The sequence below is a fragment of the Brassica napus genome, chromosome C5 (genome assembly GCF_020379485.1).
Source record: "Brassica napus cultivar Da-Ae chromosome C5, Da-Ae, whole genome shotgun sequence".
Lineage (NCBI taxonomy): Eukaryota > Viridiplantae > Streptophyta > Magnoliopsida > Brassicales > Brassicaceae > Brassica > Brassica napus.
The window spans coordinates 24,493,657-24,520,712 of record NC_063448.1 but is presented as its reverse complement, the minus strand read 5'-3'; the positions used below and the strand labels follow the sequence as shown (position 1 = coordinate 24,520,712).

Genomic DNA, 27,056 nt, shown 5'->3' with positions numbered 1-27,056 from the left:
ATGTTCGACAAATCAGCTTGGTAATGTATAAATCAGCCGTAACTTGTGTTTGTACGTCAGCCGTTATCACATAAATCAATCATTTTTCTGTAAATCAACCATAACTAGCAGCTGATTTATGCACAAAAGTCACCCCATATCTCATAACTCAGACGCATTGTTTAAATCAGCTGCAATGTAATCATAACTCAGTCATCAATGCCGTCACATCGTTTTACGACTGAGTACATTAATACACGTCAGCGATTTCCTATGTGGCGCCCAATTTTTTCAAACGTAGCATGAAAAAATAATGACATTCTTGTAATTACATTTTTTTGTCACAACGTAATTAAAGGGCACTCTGGGTATTTATAAAATGGTAGTAATAAAATAAGTTTTACATGGTTATTGTCATTTCACCTAATTTGTGTGCTGATTAAGTAAACTTTCCATGATAAAGTATAACCACTAAAAGTTTGAATTTATGAGCTATATTTAAGATTAAATTAAAGTTATATATAATAATTTTTTTTATTAAATAATACTTATGTATTTTCAAATTTGAGCATTTAATTAATGAGTAATTTTGATAATTGTGATCCAAACCTATAATTTGTTTGGACTGCATTTTTAGTTCTAAACCTAAAACTAAAAGTCTAAAATGTCATAAATGAAAATTAATTTTTTTAAAGTAAAAATAAAGGTATTTTAGGTAAAGTTGAATTTTCATCAAAGGTAAGAATGACCATGTTTTAATAAAATAAATAGTGTCAAAAAATTAAAGTTAGGGTATTTACCAAATATTAGTTTTTGTTGTTGTATATACAGCTTAAATTCTCTATAAATAAAGTATCTTTTCATTTTTCATGCTTCCCCCCAAATAAAGTATACTAGGATAAGACCCGCGCCTTGCGCGGGATTAAGTTATTATTTTTATTATATTTTGGAGAATGAAACAATAGTTTGGCTTCATTTGGATTACGGGTGTTCAACCCGGATATCGGGTTAGTTTCGGTTCGGTTCGGTTTTTTTCGGTATTTGGTTAGTAAAATATAACTACTATTCTAAATCAATATTTACTTTGACTTTAGTCTTTCACATACTTTTGAAAGATTTTAACTGGACGACTAAATTGATCAGCCAATCTTGTTGCTTTAAATCATTAGTGTTTATATATATATATTATTTAGTTTGAATATTTATTAAATAAAAATTCATATGCGTTATATTTTATGATCATTTGTAACTTATTATAACAAAAAAATAATCTATTGATCACAAAATTTTCAGAGTGGGAATATTCAAATTTCTAATAATATATAGACATTTTGAAAAATTCAAATATAACATATAAGAAAAAATATAAATGTTTTTATTATATATTTAATGTGATTTTTTAATATCTTTCAATAATATGAAATTAAAAAAAAGAACTAAGACACAAAAATTGTTATCAAATATTTATTATTCATAATAATTAATTTTCATATATATGTTAATCATATTAGGTAATTTCGTAGCTTCTAATTAAGGAAAGTGCAAAAAAAATTTTGGTAGATTATTTATCAATTAGATAGTTAGTTTAATAAAAAATATAATGTAAGTCAAGATGGACCAACCTATTTTTCTAAGAATAGAATATTTTATATAGTCATTTATTAAATGAGAATTTATAATCATACAGTTCTAGTTCTATGATCATTCATATCATTTTATAACTGAATATTTAAATAATCGATAACAAAAATTTCAATGTGAAATCTTTAATAAGTTTATAATTTATAAATGTTTTTGAAAATTCATTGAAAGTTTTAATATTAAAATATTTATGTAATCTTATGGTATATAGTATAATCTATATATATATATATAAATATATATGTTTTATTATTAAATGATATTTTTTACTCATATGGTTTTAAAATAATGTGTATCTTCTTATAATATTAAATAAAAGTTCATATTAATACAATTTTATGATCATTTGTAACTTATTATGACAAAAAAAATAATCTATTGATCACAAAATTTTCAGAGTGGGGATATTCAAATTTCTAATAATTTATAGACGTTTTGAAAAATTCATAATATAACATATAAGAAAAATTATAAATGTTTTTATTATATATTTAATGTGATTTTTAAATATATTTTAATAATATAAAATTAAAAAAAGAACTAAGATACAAAAATTGTTATCAAATATTTATTATTCATTATAATTAATTTTCACATATACGTTAATCATATTAGGTAATTTCGTAGCTTTTATTTAAGGAAAGTGCAAAATATTTTTTGGTACGTTATTTATCAATTCGATAGTTAGTTTAATAAAAAGTGTAATATAAGTTAAGATGAACCAACCTATTTTTCTAGGAATAGTATATTTTGTATAGTTATTTATTAAATAAGAATTTATAATCATACGGTTCTATGATCGTTCATATCGTTTTATAACAAAATATTTAAATCATCGATAACAAAATTTTCAATCTGAAATCTTTAATAAATTTATAATTTATAAATGTTCTTGAAAATTCATTGAAAGTTTTAATATTAAAATATTTATGTAATCTTATGGTATATAGTGTTTAATATATATATATATATATATATATATTTATTTATTTTATTATTAAATGATATTTTTTACTCATATGGTTTTAAAATCATGTGTATCTTCTTATAATAAAAATGTTAAACCATTGATCATTAATTTTTAACATAATAATTTTAATAGTTTTAGTCATTTATTGTCGTTTTTAAAAATTCAAAATATAACATATACGAAAAAATCTAAATTTTATTTTTATAGCTAATTTGATTGTTTAATTTATTTTAATAATATAAAATTAAACAAAAAATGATGGAGGAGATATACATTGTTATCAAATCTTTATTATTAAACTAATTAATTGTCATATATATATTAGTCATTTATGATAATTCCGTAGGTTTTATTTAAGGAAAGAAAATATCATATCATATCATTATATCATATAGTTTGACCAACTTATGTATCTAACAACATATAAAAATCGAATGTGGACCTACTTATTTTTCAATTGAATGTAATTGACTACCTAATTGAGTGCCACCTATGCATTGGGGCCTCTTTTAATTAATACAAAATTGAGGTTACATCTTTTCAAATGTTCCTCAATTAATATATAAGGGATTTTTAAGCTCCGCCCCCGGGCCCAAGAGTAACTTATACTTCATTTCAATTGAAAGACATATTCTGATATTCAGATTTCATTAACATGAGAAGACAGAAAAGTGACTGTTATACAGATTATAAAAGAGTGCATTCTCTCTATTACAAGCCAGATAGTTCTTACAAATGAATGGAAAATCGTATATTATTGATGATTTTTAGGATAGTCCAATGACAATTTGTAAAGAGATTAATTGCTAGGTAAATTATCCCGTAGAGAGATTGATATTTTCAACGGTGTCATCTATATTGCATTTTCCTTCCCTAAATGTGTTAATCGAGACCATTAATTTGTGAATCAAGTCATACAAGCTATTTATGAGTATGATTATTCGGTAACTCAGAAGATAAGCAAATGAGATTTCTTGGGCTGAGGGAGATGGATCAGCTGACCCCTAAAACGTAATTTTTTTTTTGACCTGACAAATAAGATTCAACATTATAATAAGATCATGGTACTATATACAAAATATTTGTTACCAAATGAACTCAAAGTTAGGTTGATGAATGGCTGAACAAGATGATACACTAAATAGGAGACTTATGATTCGAAGTTATAAAACAAGGGAATTAAATATTCGACAAACCTATAGTATTTTAACTGTATTCTTAGACCATATATATCATAATTTGCCATGAACATAAAGAAAAACAACAATCCGGTGAAACACCGTAAAATTGTCAAGCGCCGCACAAAATCATCAATGCACACCTTAACGTACATTGGAGGAAACTCGGAGTCGTTTCCCCCTCGATCTCATCATTGAGATCCTCAAGAGATTACCAATGAAAAGCATTGCACTATGTCGCTATGTCTCGAAGCAGCGGGCTTCCTTACTTTTCGCAGTCCACATTTCACGAAATCTTTCCTGGCGCGTTTACCCACTCGGTCAGGTCTTTTGTTCTCGTTCAAAATTTGGGGCAAGTGACAGTTCTTCTCACCCCCTAAGCCTCAAAATGTTGATGAGACCAAAAGTGTTGTAACAGCAGAATATCATATGGGGTTCTCCGGAGATTGGTACAAGGAAGTTTGTTAGCCGTCAAATCTTTTATCCATCTTAACAACAAGCAGATGTTAAAGGAAAATATGGAAATAGTGTTCTTGTGATATGTAACCCTAGCACTGGTCAACACGTACCTCTACCTAAAGTGAGAGCCAAGAATAACGACTTAAGAAGCTTTCTCGGGTATGATCAGACCGAGAATCAGTTCAAGGTTTTGTGCATTCCGTGGGAAAGTATAGGCAACAAACTAATTCACACCAAGTCTTGACGTTAGGGAAATGAAAACTATTGTGGAGAAAGATCGAATCTGGGTTTCTGCATTTTCCTGAGGCGCACCAAAACGGGATATACATCAACGGGATTTTGTATTGCATTTCTCTTAACAACTTAACTTACGTGATAGCATGCTTTGATGTTAAGTCAGAAATTTATGTTTTTACAAATAGAGGAGGAGAGCTCTGTGTTGAATAGCTTCTTGACGTTGATAAACTACAAGGGAAAGTTAGGTGCCCTAGTCTTGATGATGGTGACGTTTATTAGTTATGGGTTCTACTAAATAATAACGAGAGCGATAAATGGTCAACGCGTAGTTTTTATTTGCCACTTAGATCAATCTGGGAAACTGATACGGGCGAAATTGTTTAAGCGCCAAGTCGTTGGACCTATCCATTTTATGTTTTCTACTACAATGTGGAGAGAAAGAGTGTCAGAAGCGTTGACATCAAAGGAATTGAAGAGAAATTGATGTGTCGAGATGCCCCTGAACCAGTTTTAGTCTTCACAAACCATGTTGAAAATCTGATGATGCGGCAATAAATCCGTGGCTGATCACGGTATTTATTTTACTTTTACTATTATTCGTGGCTGATCCGTGGCTGATCCGTGGCTGAAGTCAAAGAGCATTCAAACCATAAGCATATTAAGAGCACCGTTAACGGTGGAAGTGCTGAAGGGTTCTAAAAGAGAAAAATATATTAGTATTCTAATCATGTAATTATATATTTGATCTGTTTCGAAATACATGAAATTTTAAAACTGTGCACAGCTATTAAGAAACTTATTTTTTTATCTTAAAAATATCATTAAAATATAAATTAAAAGTTATTCAACCAATCACAAAATAGACTACAAAATATCATTGGTTACACAGTTTTTGATAAAATTAAAAAGTACATTTATATATGAAAATATAATCTATTTTGAAACATCAAAAATTTCCTAAAATATCGTCTATTTGGAGAAGGAGGGAGTATGTATTTTTAGAACTTTTGAAAAATTAACAAAATGACATCTCTTGCTTTAATTTCCCAAGAGGTCTTAAAAAGTCTTATTTAAAGAACTTTTTCTAACTCTCTGTCTTATTTTTCTGATTTTCTTTTTTCTTTTAAGTTTTAGAACTCCTTCCTAATACTATGGTTGGAGCTGCTCTAACAAGGGTATCTAACATGTAAGATATTAATATTTTACTATAATTTAGTTAGCGGTTAAATTTTAAATCACATAAAGAAAGTAAAACCAATTATGGAATGACACATAGTGTCAAAGTATCATACTTTTCTGTTGAGGACATAAACGGGGAACTTATTTTGGTTCTCTCTCCACCTTTAACAATTTTTTAATTTGTTTAATACTTAGATATTGATTATATACTGCCGTTAAAGTTGTCCTAAGAACATATCCAACAGTTTTGAAACGTAAATAGGTATCTAAAAGTTATAATAATAACAATTTTTATTTAAATAGATTATTGAATTAAAATTTAAGTGATAAAAGAAATATAATTAATCGTATAATTAAATTTGGCAAAGCAGTTTCAAATAGAGTTCTAAAAACATCTCTAGATACTTTTGACAGTCTCTCTTCTCTATTACCATTTTTCATTTTTTAAAAAAGTACTCCACGCGACCCTTTGGTCCTAATTCCTATCATAAATCAAAATCCTTAATATCCAAACAGGAACAACAACTATGGCTGCAAATATCCGTAGACAAACCAAAATGTTTCTCCAACGCAGGATTAAGACTAAACCCTTGCAATATTGCGAAACATCTCCAAGCCCGCGAACATTTCATGCACGAAACGCGGCATACGAAAGAAAACCAATCTTCAGCATCGCAAGACGTCGCAGACGTCTGAAGAACCGTTTTTCGACAAAATTACTTTCCTCGATAAAGACACCTTCTTGGAAGACCAAGCAGTCATACGCACATAACACATATTCTTCGCGAAGACTCAGAAATGGTAACATCTATCATTATGTTTGTTGCTGATCACAACAAACTCTTAACGTCCTAAACAAACCCATCGATCTCATAGAGATAGCTCTCAGACATCCGACACAAGGATAATAACGCTATTAAAAAAATCCAAAATTTTGGTCAGCACTTCCACGACTAAGAAATTGTAGTGGAGAGATGCTCGATTCTTACCATACAAGTCGTATAAGCCGAGAATCTATCGCATACTTTAAATCGGTACAAATCAGGTTGAGACCGCATAAGGGAATACGTAAGCCAAAGTAATCATCGCACACCCTAAAACCGACGGTAAACCTAGGTCTTACCCTAAACCCATCACACTGGTCTTTAACATCTCAAGGCATGGTATTTGATTATACGAGATCCCAAAATCTGCCTCTTCGTATATTCCAACATTCACGAATCTTCGTAAAGTTTCTTCGCCCAATACGAATGACGAATACGACGATCTATCAAAGAGTTAGAATATGAGATGGCAACTCATAAACTTCCCTCTACATTCATATGAATACAAATATGCTCTTAAAACGCTAAACTCAATTCATTAAAAAAGAAGCCGCGAAGCGGCAGGGTTCAAAGCCACACGCAGCTAATCCCAAAAATATAAATGCGGCCACACTTGGCCAAAGGAAAGACAAAGGTCCAATATAAAATGCCATCGACAACAACATGCCTGATAACCTCTACACGACACATAACTGGACCATAAAGGTCTCACTAGAAAACAGGTCTTAAGAATCTTAACTCCAGGATGAACTACGAAAGGCTTTATCCTTTAGACAAGGGTACATAGGCAGCCTTTTCAAGGCGCAGCCCCAATCTTATCGCATTTCACTTTCAGTAAAGTGAGCATACCACTTTCAACCATTGATTCCGCTTAACTTGCCTAACCTATCTAGCCGAACGCAAGAATCGAACTCGAAACTTGCGAGCTGGGGGGGGGGGGGGGCTAACTGTTGGGGTCAAAATCGGTAACGACGAAATCAATATCGGAAAGTTCCCGAGAAATCTTTCTAAAGAAAATAAGAATACGTGTTTAAGGTGAGTTTGGTCTCGGATAAAGTAAACAATACTAAAAATGGGTCGAACAGAGGCGTTTATTAGATTTCGAGATGAGGTTACAAAGGTGGAGAAAGTAATGGCAAGCCGGAGCTCATGAGAGCTTAAACCGGAAAAGTACAGATAGCAGAGAGATGATTGTACAAACAATAAACCCTAATCTCGCCGCTAAGTTTGTGTAGCTAAGTGTTCATGCCTTTCTCCTTTGCTTTCCTCTCCTTTTATAGTCTGTTCGATCGTCTTAACCTAATCTCCTTTTAATTGATTACGCCATGTCGGCCCTTCGGGCCTGATTAGGGGAATGCTCGCCCTGAGCTGCTTAGTCGATCGATCGCGCTCTGTTTGCTCTCCGCTTCGACTAAAAGCATTCCTTGGTTAAGTCGAAGCCTCGAGCATCGGCTTCCGAGCCGATGACAATCCGGCTCACTGGATTGGGCCTTTTGTTCGATGGGCTTTGTGGATGGTTAAATCCATCCCCAACAGTAAGTCCCCCCAGTTCATTGACGGTCGAGTGGTCGATTTTTGATGAATTTGGTGACTTTAGTTCGGAGGACAAAAAGCTCAATCCGAGCAAATAATTGGATCAACTTGAGGGATCGAACCGTTAGATCGATGCTTCTTAACCGAGAAAGCGAACCGGCGCATCTGTCGATCACGCGTTGCAGAATAAATGCTTGTCGGTCGAGAAAGCGGATCGACGCGTCTGTCGATCGTGCGCCAATTGGGTTTAGGCCCACTTAGGCCTCATTAGGCGTAATGATTACGCCTTGATCCCAGCGCTCGCTCTCCTCTATAAATAGCGCACCCCTCCTCGCTTCTTTTCACTTTTCTCCGCAGCGTCAAGGTACTTTCTCTCCCTACCCTCTTTCTCTCTCTCTTAATCTTTGTTTAGAACTTCGATTATCGAGATGTCGTCTCCCCAAAAGTTAACTCGTGAGCAAAAGGGGAAAGAGGTTGCACTTAGTCGGGGTTCCACTTGCTACAGAAATCTTTGAAATTTCCAGACATAAACTGTGTTCCATTGTCCGTCACGATCTCGTACGGTAGACCGTGACGACAAATAATGTTTTTCCAAACAAAGCTGCGGACTTCCTTCTTTGTAACCTGTGCGAAGGCTTCTGCTTCAATCCACTTGGTGAAATAATCAGTTAGTACCAACACGAAGCGGCGTTGGCGGGAATTCGGCATTGGTCCGATGATATCCATCCCCCATCGCATAAATGGATACGGAGCCGCGGAAGTTCGCAGTAGCTCAGTTGGGCTATGAATGCTCGGAGCATGTCTTTGGCATTTGTCGCATCATCGAGCATACGCTTCGCAATCCGTGTTCATGGTTGGCCAGAAGAATCCTAAGTTTCGAATTTTTAAGGCTAGTGCTCGGCCTCCGGAATGGTTGCCACCTGCTCCTTCATGAGTCTCGGCCATCACTAACTGCGTTTGCTCGCCAAAGATGCACTTGAGGAGGACCTTGCTAGCTGTTATCCGGTGGAGTTCTTCTTCCATGATGACGTAGTGCGCGCTGCGTCTCTTTAGTCGTCTCGCGGCCCACTTGTCAGTTGGAAGCGTTCCGTTATTGAGATTCTGGATGAACTCAGTTCTCCAGTCTGGTACCAACCGATCTTGGTCTGTCATTTCGGAGTCGTCGTTGGTCGGAGATAGGGGCGTTGTTTCGGATTCCGTAGAGACGAAGTTAGCTGCCTCCGTTAAGATGTCGATGCTCGGTTTCTCGATTCGATGGATCGGAATAGTCCTTTTGACTTGATCGCGGAGCTTGCTTCCGAGTGCTGCCAGTGCATCGGCACATATATTCTCTCCACGAGGAACCTTCGTGAGTTCGAAGAATTCGAACTCTTTAGCTAATGATTGTACGACTCGGAGGTAAGCGTCCATTCTATCATTGTGCGCATCATAGTCACCACTGAACTGACTGGCAACGAGCTGTGAATCACAGTACGCACTGAGTCGCTTAGCTTTGACTGCTTTCGCAAGACGAAGGCCGGCGATGAGCGATTCGTATTCCGCCTCGTTGTTTGATGTTGGGAAACCAAAGCTGAACGATTGTCGAATGAGTTCTCCCGTTGGTGATTGAAGTTGAACTCCTGCTCCTGAACCTTTGTTTGTCGAGGAACCGTCGACATGACGGATCCAGGTTGAATCTGAGGTTTCTAAATCTTGGACAAGTTCCGGAGATAACTCCACGAGGAAATCGGCGAGGACTTGAGCCTTAGCGGCTGTTCTCCATTTGTAAGTGATGTCGAGCTCTCTGAGTTCAATCGCCCACTTGGTAAGACGACCAGCTCTGTTCGTGTTTTGCAAAACAGTTCGGAGCGGCTGGTCGGTAAGAACTTCTACCGAGTGTGACTGAAAATAGGGACGAAGTTTCCTCGCTGATTCGACGACGGCCAAGGCCATCTTCTCAAGTGTCGGGTACCGGGTTTCTGGTCCGGTCATCCTTCTACTCATGTAGAAAACGGGTCGTTGTTCTCCTCGGTCCTCCTTGATTAGTACACTGCTGACTGCGGCAGACGAAACCGCAATGTAGAGAGATAAAACGTCGCCTATGTCTGGCTTTGCCAAGATCGGAGGCGTCGTCAGGTTGTGCTTGAGCTGATTAAAAGCCTCTTCGCACTTATCGTCCCAGATGAATTTCTTATTTCCTCGGAGGAGATCGTAGAAGGGGAGACATTTGTCGGTGGACCGGGAGATAAAGCGATTGAGTGCTGCGATTTGGCCGGTTAGTCGTTGGACTTCTCGGCAGTTTCTCGGACTGGGTAGGTCGAGGACGGCTGATATTTGCTTCGGGTTTGCTTCAATTCCCCGCTGTGTCACTATGTAGCCAAGGAATTCTCCGGACGACACGCCAAAAGTGCACTTGGCTGGGTTTAACTTCATTTTGTACGTGTTTAGGATGTCAAAACACTCCCGTAAGTGCGTTAGGTTGTCGTCTGCTCGGATTGATTTGACGAGCATATCATCGATGTAGACTTCCATTGTTGTAACTAGCTGTTTAGCGAACATACGGTTGACAAGTCGCTGGTACGTCGCTCCGGCATTCTTCAGCCCGAAAGGCATCACTTTGTAGCAGTAGGTTCCTCGATCGGTTATGAACGACGTCTTCTCTCGATCATCCAGATGCATCATAATCTGGTTGTATCCCGAGAAAGTGTCCATAAATGTGAGCATTTCATTGCCGGCAGTTGACTCAACGAGTCTGTCGATGTTCGGAAGCGGATAGCTATCCTTTGGACATGCCTTGTTGAGGTCGGTAAAGTCGACGTACATGCGCCACTTGCCGTTTTTCTTTTTGACGACCACTGGGTTGGCGAGCCATTCCGGGTAACGGACTTCCGTTATCGAGCCCGCGCTTAGTAAGCGTTCGACTTCCTCGACGACTGCTTTGGATCTTTCGGGACCCAACTTTCGTCTCTTCTGTCGGATGGGCTTAATATTCGGATCTACGTTCAACTCGTGAGTCGTGATGGACGGGTCGATCCCTTGCATGTCAGACATTGACCAAGCAAAGGTAGACAAGTTTTGCTTCAGGAAATCCAGGATAGTACGCTGCATCTCGTCTGATAGATAGGCGCCTACTCGTAGCACTTTACTTGGATCCGACTCGTCGACCGGGACTTCGAGCAGTTCTTCCTTTTGTGGGCAGACCTTACTCTTCAGGAAATCCAGGATAGTACGCTGCATCTCGTCTGATAGATAGGCGCCTACTCGTAGCACTTTACTTGGATCCGACTCGTCGACCGAGACTTCGAGCACTTCTTCCTTTTGTGGGCAGACCTTACTTATTGGAGGGGAAATCGAGTTGACTAGTGACTGCGAACGTTGTAACTTGACCGTGGCGATTAAGAGATCTCGTGCAGCTCGTTGATCTCCTCTCACTGTCTTAATCGTACCATCCATTCCCGGGAATTTGACACATTGATGGTATGTGGATGCAATTGCTCGCATAGAGTATAACCATGGGGTGCCTAGTATCACGTGATAGGGAGCCTTGGTGCTAACTACCGAGAATTTGACCATCCGAGCTACTCCCTCTGCTTGTACCGAGAGATGGATAGTCCCCAGGATTACCTCGGAGGAACCGTTGAAACCGGTGAGAGTTCTGGAAGATGGTTTCACGTCTTTTAAGTCGATTCCCATTTTTACGAGAGTTTCGCGAAAAATGATATCGACCGAACTGTCAGTATCGATTAGCACTTTGGTAACATCGTATTTATTGATAGCCAAAACGACGAGAAGGGGATCGTTATGAGGGAAATTTACTCCGTGGAGGTCTTCTGTCGAGAAGGAGATTGGGGGATCGGTTGGAAGCTTCTGTGGCCAACGCTGCAAAGTATCCACCATTCGACAGTGATCCTTGACCGCCCGTACTGAATCCCCGCAAGGCGGAGATCCTCCCATAATCACGTTGATCCGCGGCCTGACGCTTGCTTGCTTTTTGATGAGAAGAGCTCGGAGGTCCTCGCTTTCCTTTGGTGATTCGGCTCTTTTACGGTCCAGCTTTGTACGCAGATCATTGATTCGTGCGTTAAGCTGATCTCGCAAATCGACGATAGGATTATCGCCTGTAGGTGCTGGTGAAAATCCTTGGCTCAACGCATGCTTGGTTCTTTTAGCGTTAAGCTCGAGTCGGAGATCGGAAGGTCCGGGAGTCTCGTTATTTGTCGACGTGATCTTCCGCTTGAGGAGCGTCCGTAGGTCCAACGGGTCGAAAGCTTCCTCGAGATCGCTCTCTTCGTCTGATGAGGGCTCCGGTTGGGCGCGAATAACTTCGATCCTTTGTCTGACCGCTGGTGGATCTTCCTCAGCTGAGGCGTCACCATCGTCGTCCTGATGTGGTGTTTGCTCGGCAACCTTAGGCTTTTGGTCGTCTTGACGCGGTTTTCCTTGATTTTTTCGCTGATTTTTCCTATCCTTGTTCCTGCTCCAACTGTTCTCGCTTTTGGGCTTCGGAGGAGGGATCTTGATTTCGCCGCTTTCGAGCGAGGAGAGGAATTGTGCGAAAAGTGTTTTGCACTATGAAGTGTCGTGGCCTTTTACACCGTGGAGTTTACACGATTTGGTAAGTCCTGGACGGGTCCGGGAGGAACCTGCTGCGGAATCGACTTGGGCGACCGCGGCCGTCACTGTTGCTCGGGGGGATTCGCTCGGAGGATCGGCTTCTCGATGAAAGGTGTTCCATTTCTTCCCGTTCTCGTCGACGACGTAAAGGAGACCATTCTTACGGTTGTTTTTGTCACTTGGAGCATGCTGACGAGGTTCGACGTGAGCTGTAGCAGTGTTTTTAGGCGCTGATTGCTTCGCCGAGTTGTGCTTGCTCATGATGGCTTTAGTGTCCTCTTCCATACGAATGAAGTTGTGGGAACGAGCAACGGCATCTTCCAACGATGTGGTGGGACATCGATAGAGATCTTCTCGGAACTTACATTCTACGAGGAGATTGTTCCTCAGGGCGTCGACGGCGATGTGATCTGGAATGTCGATTCTTGACACGACCGACTTAAACCGTTCCATGTAATCACAAAGGCTCTGGTCCTTCGTTTGCTTGAGGTTCCAGAGGGTTGAAGCTGTTGCTTCGCGTTTGGTGAACATGATGTAAGTCTTGAGAAACGCCGAGGAGAGCTCTTTGAAGCTTCTAATCGAGTTCTCTTCGAGTCCCGAGAACCAAGTTAAGGCTTGTTCATTGAGTGTTTCGACAAAAAGTTGGCAATATCCCGCGTCTCTTTCGTCGGGAGCAAGTCTGGCTCTCGCCACCGCGATGTTGAAACCTGTCAGATGCTCGACGGGATCTCCCTCCAGTTTGTACTCTGGGAGACGCAACTTGTCCATTTTTCAGAGTTTGACCTCCGTCAGTTCTTCGGTGAAAGGAGTGCGCGACGTTGATGCGATGACGCTGTCGATCTCAGGTACTGCGCTCGTTGCTTGGTGGATCCTTGAGCTCATTTGTTGGAAATTTAACTTAAGCTCGGCGATTTCTCAGACAGTCGATGGGTCGGACGCTGCCGGAAGAGCATCGGCGACGAGGGTCTCTGCGAGTTGAAGAGTAGGGTTAACTGGGTTCGTCGTTCGCCCTTCTGTCGGAGTAGGGGGGTTTGTATTGAAGAGGTAACGACGGAGTGGTTGCGAGTTGCCGGTGGACGCGCTGAGGGCAGCGACGATGGCGGCGAGCTGGTCATTTGTCGTCTTTTGGACCTCTTCTTGATGGGCGAGTCGAGCTATGACTGAACTCATGAACTCCAACGAGAGAAGGGGAGGAGGCGGAGGAGGTGTGAGTGCCGGCTCCTCTCCTGAGGTATCTGGGTTCGTACCTCCGGTGGTCATTTCGGTTTAGAAACGCTGGGTCTGTTCGGCCCCACGGTGGGCGCCAATTGTTTAAGGTGAGTTTGGTCTCGGATAAAGTAAACAATACTAAAAATGGGTCGACCAGAGGCGTTTATTAGATTTCGAGATGAGGTTACAAAGGTGGAGAAAGTAATGGCAAGCCGGAGCTCGTGAGAGCTTAAACCGGAAAAGTACAGATAGCAGAGAGATGATTGTACGGACAATAAACCCTAATCTCGCCGCTAAGTTTGTGTAGCTAAGTGTTCATGCCTTTCTCCTTTGCTTTCCTCTCCTTTTATAGTCTGTTCGATCGTCTTAACCTAATCTCCTTTTAATTGATTGGGCCTTGTCGGCCCTTCGGGCCTGATTAGGGGAATGCTCGCCCTGAGCTGCTTAGTCGATCGATCGCGCTCTGTTTGCTCTCCGCTTCGACTAAAATCATTCCTTGGTTATGTCGAAGCCTCGAGCATCGGCTTCCGAGCCGATGACAATCCGGCACACTGGATTGAGCCTTTTGTTCGATGGGCTTTGTGGATGGGTTAAATCCATCCCCAACAATACAGAAAACTAAAACTTTGTATTTTTAAATGCTCATCACACGACAAGCTCCTCTACAAGGATCATTCAATCCCTCGAATGGATTATTCCCGATCATCGAAGCAACAAAACCATGGATCGTTCGACCCGTCGTCAGGCGAAATGGCCAAGCCACACCCAACTCGCCCAACGGCGAGTCGGACCAATCGATCCAACTCGCCCAACGCCGAGTTGGATAGAACAATCTAACTCACCCAATGGCGAGTTGGATCAACCAATCCAACTTGCCGTTGGGCGAGTTGGATGAACTAAATCCAACTCGCCGTTGGGCAAGTTGGATGATCCGTCTCCAACTCGCCCAACGGCGAGTTAGATCAGTCTTGTCCAAATCCGCCTTTGCCAAGTTGGATCAGTCCTGCACAATGCATTCTCTCTGGAACTTCCTCCTTCGGGTCTCGATCAAACTGTCACTTGTTTCGTCTCAATCGGAGTTGCCGTTGAAACTTTACGATAAAAACGACGAAGACTTATTTTCTCGTATAAGTTTGGATCAATCGTATAAAACGATAACGGTTAACTTAACACCATGGTTATCTCGGCTATACGATTTATTTCTGCTATTTCGTAAAACCGACGTCGTACTAAATGCAATTCTTCTGAAAGAAATCGTAAAAACGTTTTAGACGAAAAACGGCCCAAAGGGTCTAAAACGCGGCAAAAACCCACTTACGATTTTTTACGAGAAAATCAGCCCATAGTCACTATGACGGTTTATCAAATATTTGTGAAAAGAGATAAATGTCAAGTTTGAAGATTAATGTCAAGTTTCAAGGGATAATCACGAAGATCGAGAAAATGGAATATTTACGCGAGAGGATAAACTCGAATCAGGGGCAGAAAAGGAAAGACATCCGACCTTAAATGCATTTATAATGGGATCCAAGGAGGGGAGCGCATGGGACAAAATTCTTTTTGACTCTTAGAACTTTCTGCACTTAGAAACTTTAGGATTTATTCTCGACAAGTTCGGTTTCTATGACTTGCACTCATACAAGACGAACTCGGCCCGGAATTTTGAACTCTTGTTCAAACCATTCTAATTGAACTACATCCGACTTGATCCTCGAAAGGATACGTAGGCAACCTTTCATAAGGTCCAGTCCCAAATCTTATCAAAACATATATTCATGTCTTTTTTGTTTGTTGTTATCGAGCTGTGACTCAACTAGGTATAAGGTTTTTGGTGGCTAGAACTAGGGAACTCGCTGACAGTTCTTGTGGCCAAAGCTTTTATAATCTTTTGTAATAATCCCAACGTTCTTAGGCGGATTCGAAATAAAGATCTACTTTCTCCATAAATTCGTTTTATTGTCTTTTCATATTTTCTGCATTTATTTGGTCACTTGTCTTTGACTCTCGCAGAGAATCCGTGACCTTAAGGAAAGTTAGGATTTCTTGGCTTTCCTCAGATTACGAAAATCGACGGTGTGAATTTTTGTTCCCACAGCTTCCATCCTATCCCCCAGCAACTTGTTCTCCTTAAGGCACATCCCAAACCCATCCCTCATGGCATCAGCTATGTCCCTGAAGCTTTTTTCAATCTGCTCTTTGGTCATCCCACCTACAGTCGTAGAAGCGGCTGAACGAGCCTCTGTAGGAGGCACTTTACTAGCCTCTGCACGTGCCTCAATAGAAGCCTCTTTACGAGCTTTCTTCCGAGGTCTTCGACTTTATTCCTTCACACCACTCTCTGTCTCCGCTGCACTCACTTTCTTCTTCACAATCAGGTTAGTACCAGTGACTTCCCAGTAATCCATGGTCCACTTCCATTTAGGTTTCACATTAAACATGAGTTTGAATATGTTCTCCGCGGCCGAGTCCTCTACATCAAAGTCTCATCGTGGAAATATTTCACCAAAGTCCTTCTGAACAAAGTTGGTCACGCTAGTCTGCAGTAAATAAAAGATATCAACTTAGATATTTGACGGATTAACAAAGACTGAAGTCTTCCAAAAAAGACTTCACAGAAGACTTAAATTTAAGTCGTCTGGAAAGTCTTCCAGAAAAGACTTCACAGAAGACCTAAAACTAAGTCGCCTAGAAGACGTAACTATAAGTCTTCTGCGAAGTCTTGTCTCGAAGACTTTCCAGACGACTTAATTTTAAGTCTTCTGCGAAGTCTTTGCTGGAAGACTTTTCAGACGACTTAACTATAAGTCTTCTGCGAAGTCTTGGGGAGTGAAGTTTAAATACCTGTCTGCAGATGGCCTCTTTAAAACATCTGCGTCCTTTGCCACCCTTGTAAGCCAGCAACAGTGGATACGGTCTGTTTGGTATGGGATTCCCATAATCAGCACCCAATTCTGGCAGAGCATAGTACACCCACACTTGGAGAACTTGAATATACCCATCAACAGTTTATGTATTTGATTCCAAAACTTTTCGCTTCACAGATTCCATCAGCACCTTAAACGCCACTATCCCCCAAGGATAATTCTCAAATTTTTCTAAATCCATCACTAGCCTTGTTAGACTAGCCCGTGTAGCGGTTGAGTACTTTCTCTCTTCAATGAATCCAGTGAAGATGTCAAGGTATCCGAGCCGCATGCGATCATCCCGAGACCACTCTTCGCATCTCCCAAATGCTGCTATTATTTGTTCAGTAGTTGGCCCAGCATCGACATCAACACCCATCATCTCCCAGAAAGCAGTCATCTCCTTCGTAACCTCATACCTTGGATTTTCCAGGTCCTCGATGTAATCGCAGTTCAGACCAGTCAGGTGCTGAAACTCTAACAGTGAAAACCTCACCGGTTGTGGACCACCGAGACTCTAGAGCTCATAGTTCTTCTTGATGTTAAGCTGGAAACCGAGCATATAATGAACCAGCCTTGAAGCCCAACCAAATTTCAGCTCCTTGAACTTGATGAACACTCCCAACTTTGACTCCTTCAGCTCCTCATATTCGTTAGCATGTAGAGCTTGCCTTAGAGCAGCAAACAACTTTGAGTCATCGGTATGATACAAAATGCTCTTCGCTGCAGGGGGCTCTTCCCCTAATGTATGTATCCTCAGCGGGAGTTCTGGAAAATCCATTTTCCGGCCTGTAAAACAATTAAAAAAAGCATCTCAAACACATAACAAGTGCACTATTCTAAATACAAATACTGGAAGACTTGCATGTAAATTTTAGTGAGAAGACTACTCAGACGACTTCCAGGAAGTCTTCTACGAAGTCTTAAGTTGTCTAGAAGACTTCCAATAAGTGTTCTACGAAGTCTTACACTCTGGAAGACTTCCAGGAAGTCTTCTGAGTACTCTTTCAGTATTACACTACAACAATCGTCTTCTACAGATCTCAAAATCTGGTTAAGCATGTAGAATAAATAGAAAAACCATTTATTTAAGAGATGGATGACTTACAGATGGTCTCCAACGACACCAGCGGTTACAGATCTGCAAAAATCAATGGGAAAAGAAGAATCAAGACTACAATTTTTAGGAACTTGAACTCCCCCTGTATCCCTGGATCCTATGGCTCCTCTGGACTAACCGAAATAAGATTCAGTTCGAAGACAAGTCTTTCTCTGAAACAGAACTTGTGACTAAGGCCCTTGTGTATGCTAGAGAGTGGCAAGCTACCTCTCTCCTGACAGGTCGACGGTCTGATTCTGCTAAAGACTGTCCACGAAACCATGAGGCACCCAGCCGCTGTAACGAAACCTCAAACGTTGATGCAATACATTGTTATGTTGATGCTGCTTGGAATAGAGTTTCTTTTGCAGGTGGTTTTGGCTGGGTTTGTTATAACAACTCGGGACTCACCCTTAGACAGGGTTCATCCTCTCGCCGTTATGTAGCTTCAGCCTTGGTTGCGGAAGCGTTGGCGTTAAAATCAGCACTTTCAACTGCTGTCCTTGCAGGCATTAAAGACTTGATCTGTTTCTCAGACTCTAAAAGTCTAGTTGCCATGCTCAAAGGAAATTCATCTGTGACTGAACTCCAAGGAATTCTCAGTGATATCTCCTTGCTGAGTCTCTCTCTAAATTCTGTTTCTTTTCGGTATGTTCCACGTTTGTGTAATGAGGCTGCTGATAGCCTAGCGAAGAACGCTTTGATTGTAATGTCAAACTCCCTTTCGGAGAGCGACTAACCCAATAGTTTATTATTATATATGATGCAAGGTTTGATCAAAAAAATAAAGGCTAAATTTTTTAGGTTTTTACGGCGGCTAAGCGCCTTAAGACAAGAGAAATAACTTACCGGTGGCGGAGTTCAACGATACGCGGTTTCAGAACTGAAAAAAGGAAGCGGATAGTCAGTTTAAACTACTAAAATACTCTACGGAATGAAGGAGAAACAAGATTTGTTGTAAGAGGAGAGATTACCGGCGGTGAGAACTATAAAATACGAGAAATTACCGGCGGTGAGAAAGCAGAGCATCTCCTTCGTAATCTCCCTTGGAGAGAAACAGCGCTAGGGTTTCGAAATGTTGTGAAAAAGTGAAAAAATAATATTTATATCCGGTAAATGATGCGGTTAGGTTTAAAAGTACATTGGTAAAATTAAAGGTTCGGTCCGGTTTGGACGACTTCCCTGTAAGTCGTCTAATTTAAATTATTCTCCAGGCGATTTACATGGAAGTCGTCTAGACTCTAAACACAACCCCTAAACTAAATTAACTAACTAAACACTTCATAAAATCAAATTAAACTTAAAAAATGTTTACTATACACAGAAATAATCACATGTAGGTAAAAATTAAATTTTTCAAAAAAATATTTAAGTTTTCCAAAATCTAACCCTAAGAATACATACAAAACTATAACATATGTTGCCAAACCCTAGACCAAAGAATATCATGATTCACTACTTTCACTCATCTATGTTGAAAACACTTCAATTTTATTATATCTTAATTTATATCACCTAAAACTGTTTATAATTCCATGATTTTAATTTTTCACCTATCAAAATATTTTTTACAAAATTAATTAAGATCAAATGTTTTACAAAATTAATAAATTATTTTTAAGACTTCCATGGACGTCGTCTAGACGACGTACAATATCTCAGAAGACTCAGAAGACTCAGAAGACTTTCCGGGGCTATATTCGTAAAAATGAATTCTGTTTTTTTTTGTTTGGTCACAAGGAGCTGGCTGTAATTTCACAAGGCTTTTAGGTTAGTTTTGCATTTGATTCAAGTTTGAATATAATTTTGCATTTAAAATCAAGTTTTGAGTCATATTTGGTAAATTCCCCTTCAAAATAACCTATAATTTTGCGAGTTTAGACATAATTTTTAATGAAATACTGTGATACCATTTATAATTATAAGAAAATAACTATAATAATTATAAATGAGATATATAATATTATTATAACAAAAGTTGGATAGATAAGTAACATAAGAAAATATAGATAAGTTTCACATAACTTATTTGTTTATATACATTTTTTTTGTCATAAACTGAACAAACTCAATTAATACTCCGTAAACAAAACCTGGAGTTCTGCATCTATATGTATGACAAATGAGAGTTGTTTCCTGGCAATGCGTGTGAGATTGTCTGCCTTCTTGTGCTGCGTTCGTGGTATATGAATAAGCTCAGGATGAGTGAAGCTTCTTCTCAAGAGCTTGATGTCTTCTAGATAACTTTCAAAGGCTGGTCATTCCTCTGGTTTCGAAACCATCTTCACCAATTGAGAGCGATCCGTTGCAATAGTAACATGATACTGCCGTAAATTCGTTTATATACGTTAAAACAGAGAAACAACAAACAAATTAAAACAAACTGCTAAAAATAGTCATCATTAACTTTACTATATAAATCACCAAGAATAACACAATATTACCACACAATCATCTTTTCACGATCAAAACCATACTAAACTGTAATACTCATTTCATACTTGTTCTATTAAAATACATTATGACGACTCAAACTTTGAAAAAATCATGCACTATTTTCATGATTGTAGTTATATGTACAATGATGCTTTCAACACAAAATTCTCTTTCAACCAGCGTTGAAAAATGTGTCAAACACTGCATCCCGAATCAGTGTATGAAAGTAGCCAAAAAGATGATCTGACTATCTGTTAAGAAGCTTGCAAAAGGTTTTGCAACAAACAAATACCAAGTCATGAATAATATATTGTTCCTACGGTTGGTTATTTCATCTGCAACTATTTCTTGAATTTTTTTTCATAAATACGTTCAAATTTGTAAATTACCACTGTTTTCTTATTCTTACATATCTATATATATAAAGTATGGTTTGCTCTTTTCTGGAGCATGCCACCTATGATTCTACGTCATAAAATCGTGCTCCGTGGTGACGACACGTGTCCCTGTTTGAGTTTTTGTTTAGATACGAGATGGGCCTTGCTGTTGGGGTTTTGTCTTAGGTTATTTAGGTTTTAATGTACAAAAGCCCAGCCCGTTTGTGAGCTAATCTTCTCACGACAGCTACCAGTTAGGGTTCACCTCTTCTCCGATATCTGGAAAGCTTCAACAATAATGGTGACTTCTGATGGTTTTTTTTTTTGCGGTAGATCTTCATGGAGAATCTCTCATCGAGCTCAGTTCGTTTCGTGTATACTGGGATTCTTCTCTTCCGAACCATTACAGAATGCATTGAATCATTACCATTAACGAACGTCTTAACTCTTCGATCCACTCTTCCTCATTCAATGCATCTGCACTCTCTTCCAAGAGATGCATCTGCAACTATAAAAAGTTAATTCTTCGTACCGTAAACATCATCCTAAAAAAATATCTCTTTGAGATCTTATAAGGTTTTCAATCTAAGAAAGTTTAGATTTTTATTGGTTTCTTGCTATTCTCCTTCAGTTAATTTGTTTGTTTCTAATTTACATTCTTATGTTCTTTGAGTTACTGTTGATTTCTTATAACTTGATCGTTTATGATTTTGCAGAATCTTCCAACTCATATGCCAAAAGATACAGTTTTGGATGTTCTCAAAATCTTAGTTGGTAAGGAATCCATCACCTAACACAGTCTTTTTGATTTCTATAGGCTCTTCTTATATGCTGTTTCATAAAAGTAAATGTTCCTTTTTCGCTGGGGATCTAAAAAGACATCCGATTCTCATACACTGCAAAGCAAGAAATGTAATCTACAGACATCAATTTTTTATCGTCTTCTTTTTTTAAGAGAAGTTAATAAAGGATATTTTTTTGTGGTCTTTTATGAGATTAGTTCTCTGCAAGACATTAATGGTTTGATGGTTATGACGAGAACTCAATATGAATGCGGCATAGGAAAAGTTGTCTGGTACGGTGCTTAAAAAAAGTTCAGAGCTGGGTTTTATTATCGGTGAGTATAACAAGTTGCTTAGCTTCAAGTTCTTTCTCGAAAGCACACTGCTTTGTTCATCATCGTTAAAGCCTATATTAACATTTCAACCTTTCTCTTTAAGGTGAAATTGTTATAAACATGGTTGTTGGAGGTGAAGTAACCACTCTCAAAGGCCTTGAAGAAATCAGCGGCATTATCATCACAGAGATGCTAATCAATGTATAGTAGATTTAATCCATGATAAAACAATAAATTTTGTTCTGTTTTCTAATCTTTGTTGATTGGCTTAGAATATGTTTTCATTGTGCAGGTTTCTGAGAACTTACAAAAATTTAAGGACTCCTATGATCTGAAGAATACCATCAAAATTTTGTTTGATGTCTCTTGAGCTTCAAATTATATGTTACCTGACCTTCTCTGTAGAATCAATTGTTTGTGTTAAACTACAGAATATGTCTCCCTGTCTCTCTGCTGCATTTAGCCATTAAGTTGATCACTATGGTCTACAAGTATGCGTGTTTTAAATTGGAAGTGGAGACGAAGGGAATCAAATTCACGGAGACATTTGATATCATGCTCTCATTCCTAATCATCTAAGCAAATTTATAAAGAACATTGTACTTCTCTCTCAAAACCTTTCTAAACACCAAAGTGAGATTTTAAATAATGTACTAACTGTTTTTATTCTTTTCACTTATAAAAGAAAATAATCAGAAGATAACGTAAAACAAACAAATGCATGAGCTATTTGTCTTTGTTAAACGTATACAAAATTCTCAATATTAACTTCAAGACATTTAATAGTCTGTTAACTTTATTGGTAAAATGATAGTGATTCGTTGTGACTTTTCTATTTCACAAAGGATAAAACAATTGTTGTGAAATATTTTTTGTTTATAGTATAAAACAATTATTATTGCAATTAATATTTTCTACTTCATCAAATTCAAGCCAAGGAAAAAATGAATGAAATAATCAAAGGTTATCCTTTTCCTGACCAAATTCAAATTTAGATAAATTAAATATTTAATAGAAAACCAAAAAGAAAAAAAATAACACACCATCAAAAATAATTTTGTAAACAATTATCCAAAATAGTAAATATAAAATAAATAGAATTACAATTTAGTGAAATACACAATATAACAAAATACATAATATAGCACAAATATGTAATTTAACAAAAATATAAAGGTTTACCTAACAAAAATATTTTTCAAAAACACACACAATGGATTAGTTCAAGCATCCGATGAACCGCCATAAGCCTCAGTAACAGCAGGTGAATACATATGTTTTCCTGTTTAAACAGTGGAAGCCGTGGCAACTACATGACAAACGTTTATGTTAATCTAAGAGACACTGCGAGTTGTTTACTTCTACTAAACTGGTACACATTCTATTTTCAGAAAGTAATTATCCAATATTGACATCGTACTTATACAAAATAAATACCATAAAAAAAACAATTTTATCAAAACAGATCTTAGCTAAGTGAGATGCAGACCCGTTTCAATAAACAAAAGGAAAAGACGACATATTGCTCGGAGCATAACCTCCCCTATAAAATTCCCCACCCACTAAACATTTGTTTACTATTTTAAATATACGTAGTTTTATTATTTTAATATTTAATTAGTTACGCCACATATCTACTAAAAGAAAAGATGAAAAGAGTAAACTAAGATCTTTTATTAGAATGATTATTCTTTACTTTAGTTTATAAAATTAAATACTAATATCATATTATAAATTATGCAACTTTGGTCCAAAGTAGGCCTAAATTTGAATTTTGTTTTTCTCAATTTATGTATTTCATTAGTTTATGAACTTTAAAGTGATTACTAAGTTTTTATAATTCGTAGAATCCCCAAAACATTAACTAAAATAATCAAAATATGAAATTACAATATTAATAACCATATATATATAACCATATTTAACTAACTATAACAAATTTAAACCAAATTAGAAGCTGAAAAATAAAAACATGCCTAAATTGAATATTTTACAAAATCAAATAGTTAAAATACCCAAAAAATTTAATAAATAACAATAAAGTTAAATAAAAAATACAGAAATATTGTATTTTATTTTTTTAATAAATATTCATGTTTGCGTGCAGGTGTGGAGGTGAAAAAAAAAAACCTAACCAAAGCGAACCGATCCCAAACCGAACCAAAGTATATGCCTAAACCATTTGATTCAAAATTTTGCCAACCCAAATAGTTTGGTTTGGTTTTAAACCAAATCAAACTGAAAATGAAATATTTTTAAATTAGATTAATTATACTAATAATATTAAGATTTAATATATTTAACTATTTAACCTAACTATATATAATTTATACATTTTATTTCTAAATGAATAGAATAAAAACAACTAAAAATAATAAAAAGTATGAATCTCAAACATTAATATCAGAACTGAATAATTATTTATGATATTGGATTACGTCTTCTACATTTTTATTGTGATGTTTGGTTTTATGTATAAATGTAAAGAAAATAACGATTTAATGTAAAATGATGATTTGTTTGTGTTGTATACATATATTTTGTAATTTAACTTAAAGAAAACTAAAAAATCGAACAAACTGATAAACATAAATAAAACCAAATTAAACTGAACCGAACACAAACCAAACTGCAATAAAACCAAGCCGGACACAAACCAAATAGAACCAAACCGAACATAAACCAAATCAAACTAATATAGATTAACTTTGGTTAAATTTTTCTTAGACTTAAATAAACCAAACCGAACCAAACCCAAACCGAATTCATAATTAAACCGAAATGTCCATCCTAATAACGTTCTTTTTATATGGAAATACATAACAGTTATAAAAAACCCTTAAATAAATTTCTGTGCAAAAGTAAAATAAAAATATTATTATTAGTACCTATTCTTCTCTAAGCAAGGACCAAGATTCATGCTAGGGTGATTGGTCTATGGTGATGGTTTTGTAAAAATGATTACCGGAGACATAACCTAACGAATTATCTATGGAGTTAAGTTTTTTTCTTTTCGACTAAAGAAGTATCACATGTTTAAAATACAAACATTACTACAAGTTAACCCCGTTATTCATAGACTCGATAATTGAATTATATATTAATCATACGAATTATGATTTCATCCTTATAAAAACCATAAAACTTACACCAAAACAATCTAAATATAAAAAAAAACAAAAGAAAACAAAAATATCCTAAAAAACACAGACACTATAATGTAATTCTCTACTACTTTCTTATACAACACACATACGATTATAATTTATAAAACATAAGTCGACACATGTAGAGCATATCCCGCGCGTAGCTCGGATCGACCCTAGTATATATATATATAAAAGAGTTTTCTTCACTCCTATGCCATCCACATAGGATGCCACGTCAGAATTCGAAGGTTGTCGTCGCGCCACGTGTCCCTGCATTCAAAACACATCACTTTGTTAAATGAATATATCTCTTTGCATTTCTATACGTACAAGTAGTATGTAACTGACACTTTAATGCACATCAATAAGCGCTTATATGTATATATAGAGATCCATCGCAGCCACTACATATCCTGACAATACTCTAAGATCTTTTTAAAACAACTTTTAGTAATGGTCAAGAGATAAAACAGAGGAAAGACTGGACTTGCGGGCAGATAGTGGAGTAACATAAGACTTCGTCATCCTTGCTCAGTCACGAGCGCATCTAACATTACCGACGGCGCCTGACATCGGGTTCGTTCTGCTTATGTATCTTTAAAACATCCAAAAGTTGTTTTTTTTTTGGATCATTGAAAATTATTCTTATTTAGAGATTATATGTTTGTTAGTATTCATTGTATAGGATATTTAGGCGTATATATTAAACACATATGTTTACAGATACAAAATAGTACTCGATTTCTGTTACATATGTGATAGTGGATTAGACTAAAAATGAAAAAAATGTGCTTATAATATGTTTTAGTTTTTAGTTTGAGGGAAAGAAAAATAATAATAATAAATAGATGTAGTGTATTATACGGGGATTATTATGATTTTGAAACTAAAACAAATATATAGGAAAATTGAACATTTTGGATGCGAGTGCAATTCATATTAACCGGATTTAGTTTAGAGTGCAATATTATCCTCAAAAAAATATTTAGATAGAAATTATATTTATATCCACAAACTAGATAAATTTAGTTTTATAAAAAATTTTAAATTTGTGTACATTAATTATTTTACTTAATTTTTTAAAATTTATGTTTTGAACTTCAGAAATATTATTATCACTATTTTATAAATATATTTTTAATTTTAATATTTAAAGATTAGATGAAATAATTTATAAAAAATGTCTTCTTTTACTATCAATTTGAGATGTTAATATATTCATATTTTAGATTTACAAAGAATTTTAATACAAATATCGAAAAGTATATATAGTTATTATATTAACTAACATGTACTATAGCGTAATAAAATAATTTTAAAATAATAGTTAGTTTAATATGTATTTTGCTGATATATAATATTTTTGTACAAAATAATATATGGTCGTATAAGTTATGTTTGTGTATAATATTTTATAGCCAGTTTAAAATTTTATGTAAGTATAAATATATAATCATCAAAGCATACTACTCCTCCGTTTATTTGGTGTATTTTACATTTGCTTTAGTTTATCTTTAGCAAATTACTAACATAACATTAAACAAAAATAAATCCTCAAATATAACATAAATATAAAAAAAGAACAACAAGTACTAATAGTAGCAATGACATTGTCCTAAACAACTGCAAAATATATTTTTAGTGACTATTACCCCAAAATTAAAACTTTATTTTCCACGGAATTAGATACTCTGACATAAAAAAAGAATTCTGTTAATTGAAAACTCAATCTCATTCTCTTAACATAAATACACTTACAACCAACTGAACATAGAAGAAAATTTACACATCATTATATATTTCATAAAAACCGATACATTGAATTCTGCGCGTAGCACGGACCTGCCCTAGTTCAATATATATAATTATATATTTGTGTTTGTTTCATCTGACGCATATTATTTATGTGTTGTGATTATGAACATTACCATGATATATATATATATATATATATAATCTTGTTGTAACAAGTTAATATTGGTGTTAACAAACAATTAACATTCAAACTTTACAATATATTTCAAAAACATAACACAACAATTCCAATAAGAAAATGCAATAGTAACCTAGTAAAATTTCATATAAATTAACATCAACACTAATTAAACAATATGTTAATGATAAATTGGTGATTGCATTGTAAATTTTCCATAATTTAATGATATATAAATTA

General features: G+C 36.5%; 1 protein-coding gene, 1 long non-coding RNA gene and 1 pseudogene across 2 annotated transcripts; 2 read left to right on the top strand and 1 right to left on the bottom strand.

Annotated features, from left to right (window-relative positions):
* Nucleotides 1-3,181: 3,181 nt before the first annotated feature.
* Nucleotides 3,182-7,268, top strand: LOC125587839 (annotated as a pseudogene).
* Nucleotides 7,269-8,819: 1,551 nt separating this feature from the next.
* On the bottom strand, nt 8,820-13,361 carry LOC106441650. The gene is made up of 2 exons (XM_013883443.2): nt 12,639-13,361; nt 8,820-12,548 (listed from the first exon to the last, which is right to left on the bottom strand). Exons 1-2 carry the CDS (start codon nt 13,359-13,361, stop codon nt 8,820-8,822), a joined length of 4,452 nt encoding a protein of 1,483 aa, XP_013738897.2.
* Nucleotides 13,362-19,440: 6,079 nt separating this feature from the next.
* LOC111204383 lies at nt 19,441-23,763 on the top strand. The gene is made up of 3 exons (XR_002656755.2): nt 19,441-21,734; nt 21,838-21,935; nt 22,027-23,763. It is a non-coding gene; the product is annotated as an uncharacterized LOC111204383 (long non-coding RNA).
* The last annotated feature ends 3,293 nt before the right edge of the window (nt 23,764-27,056 follow it).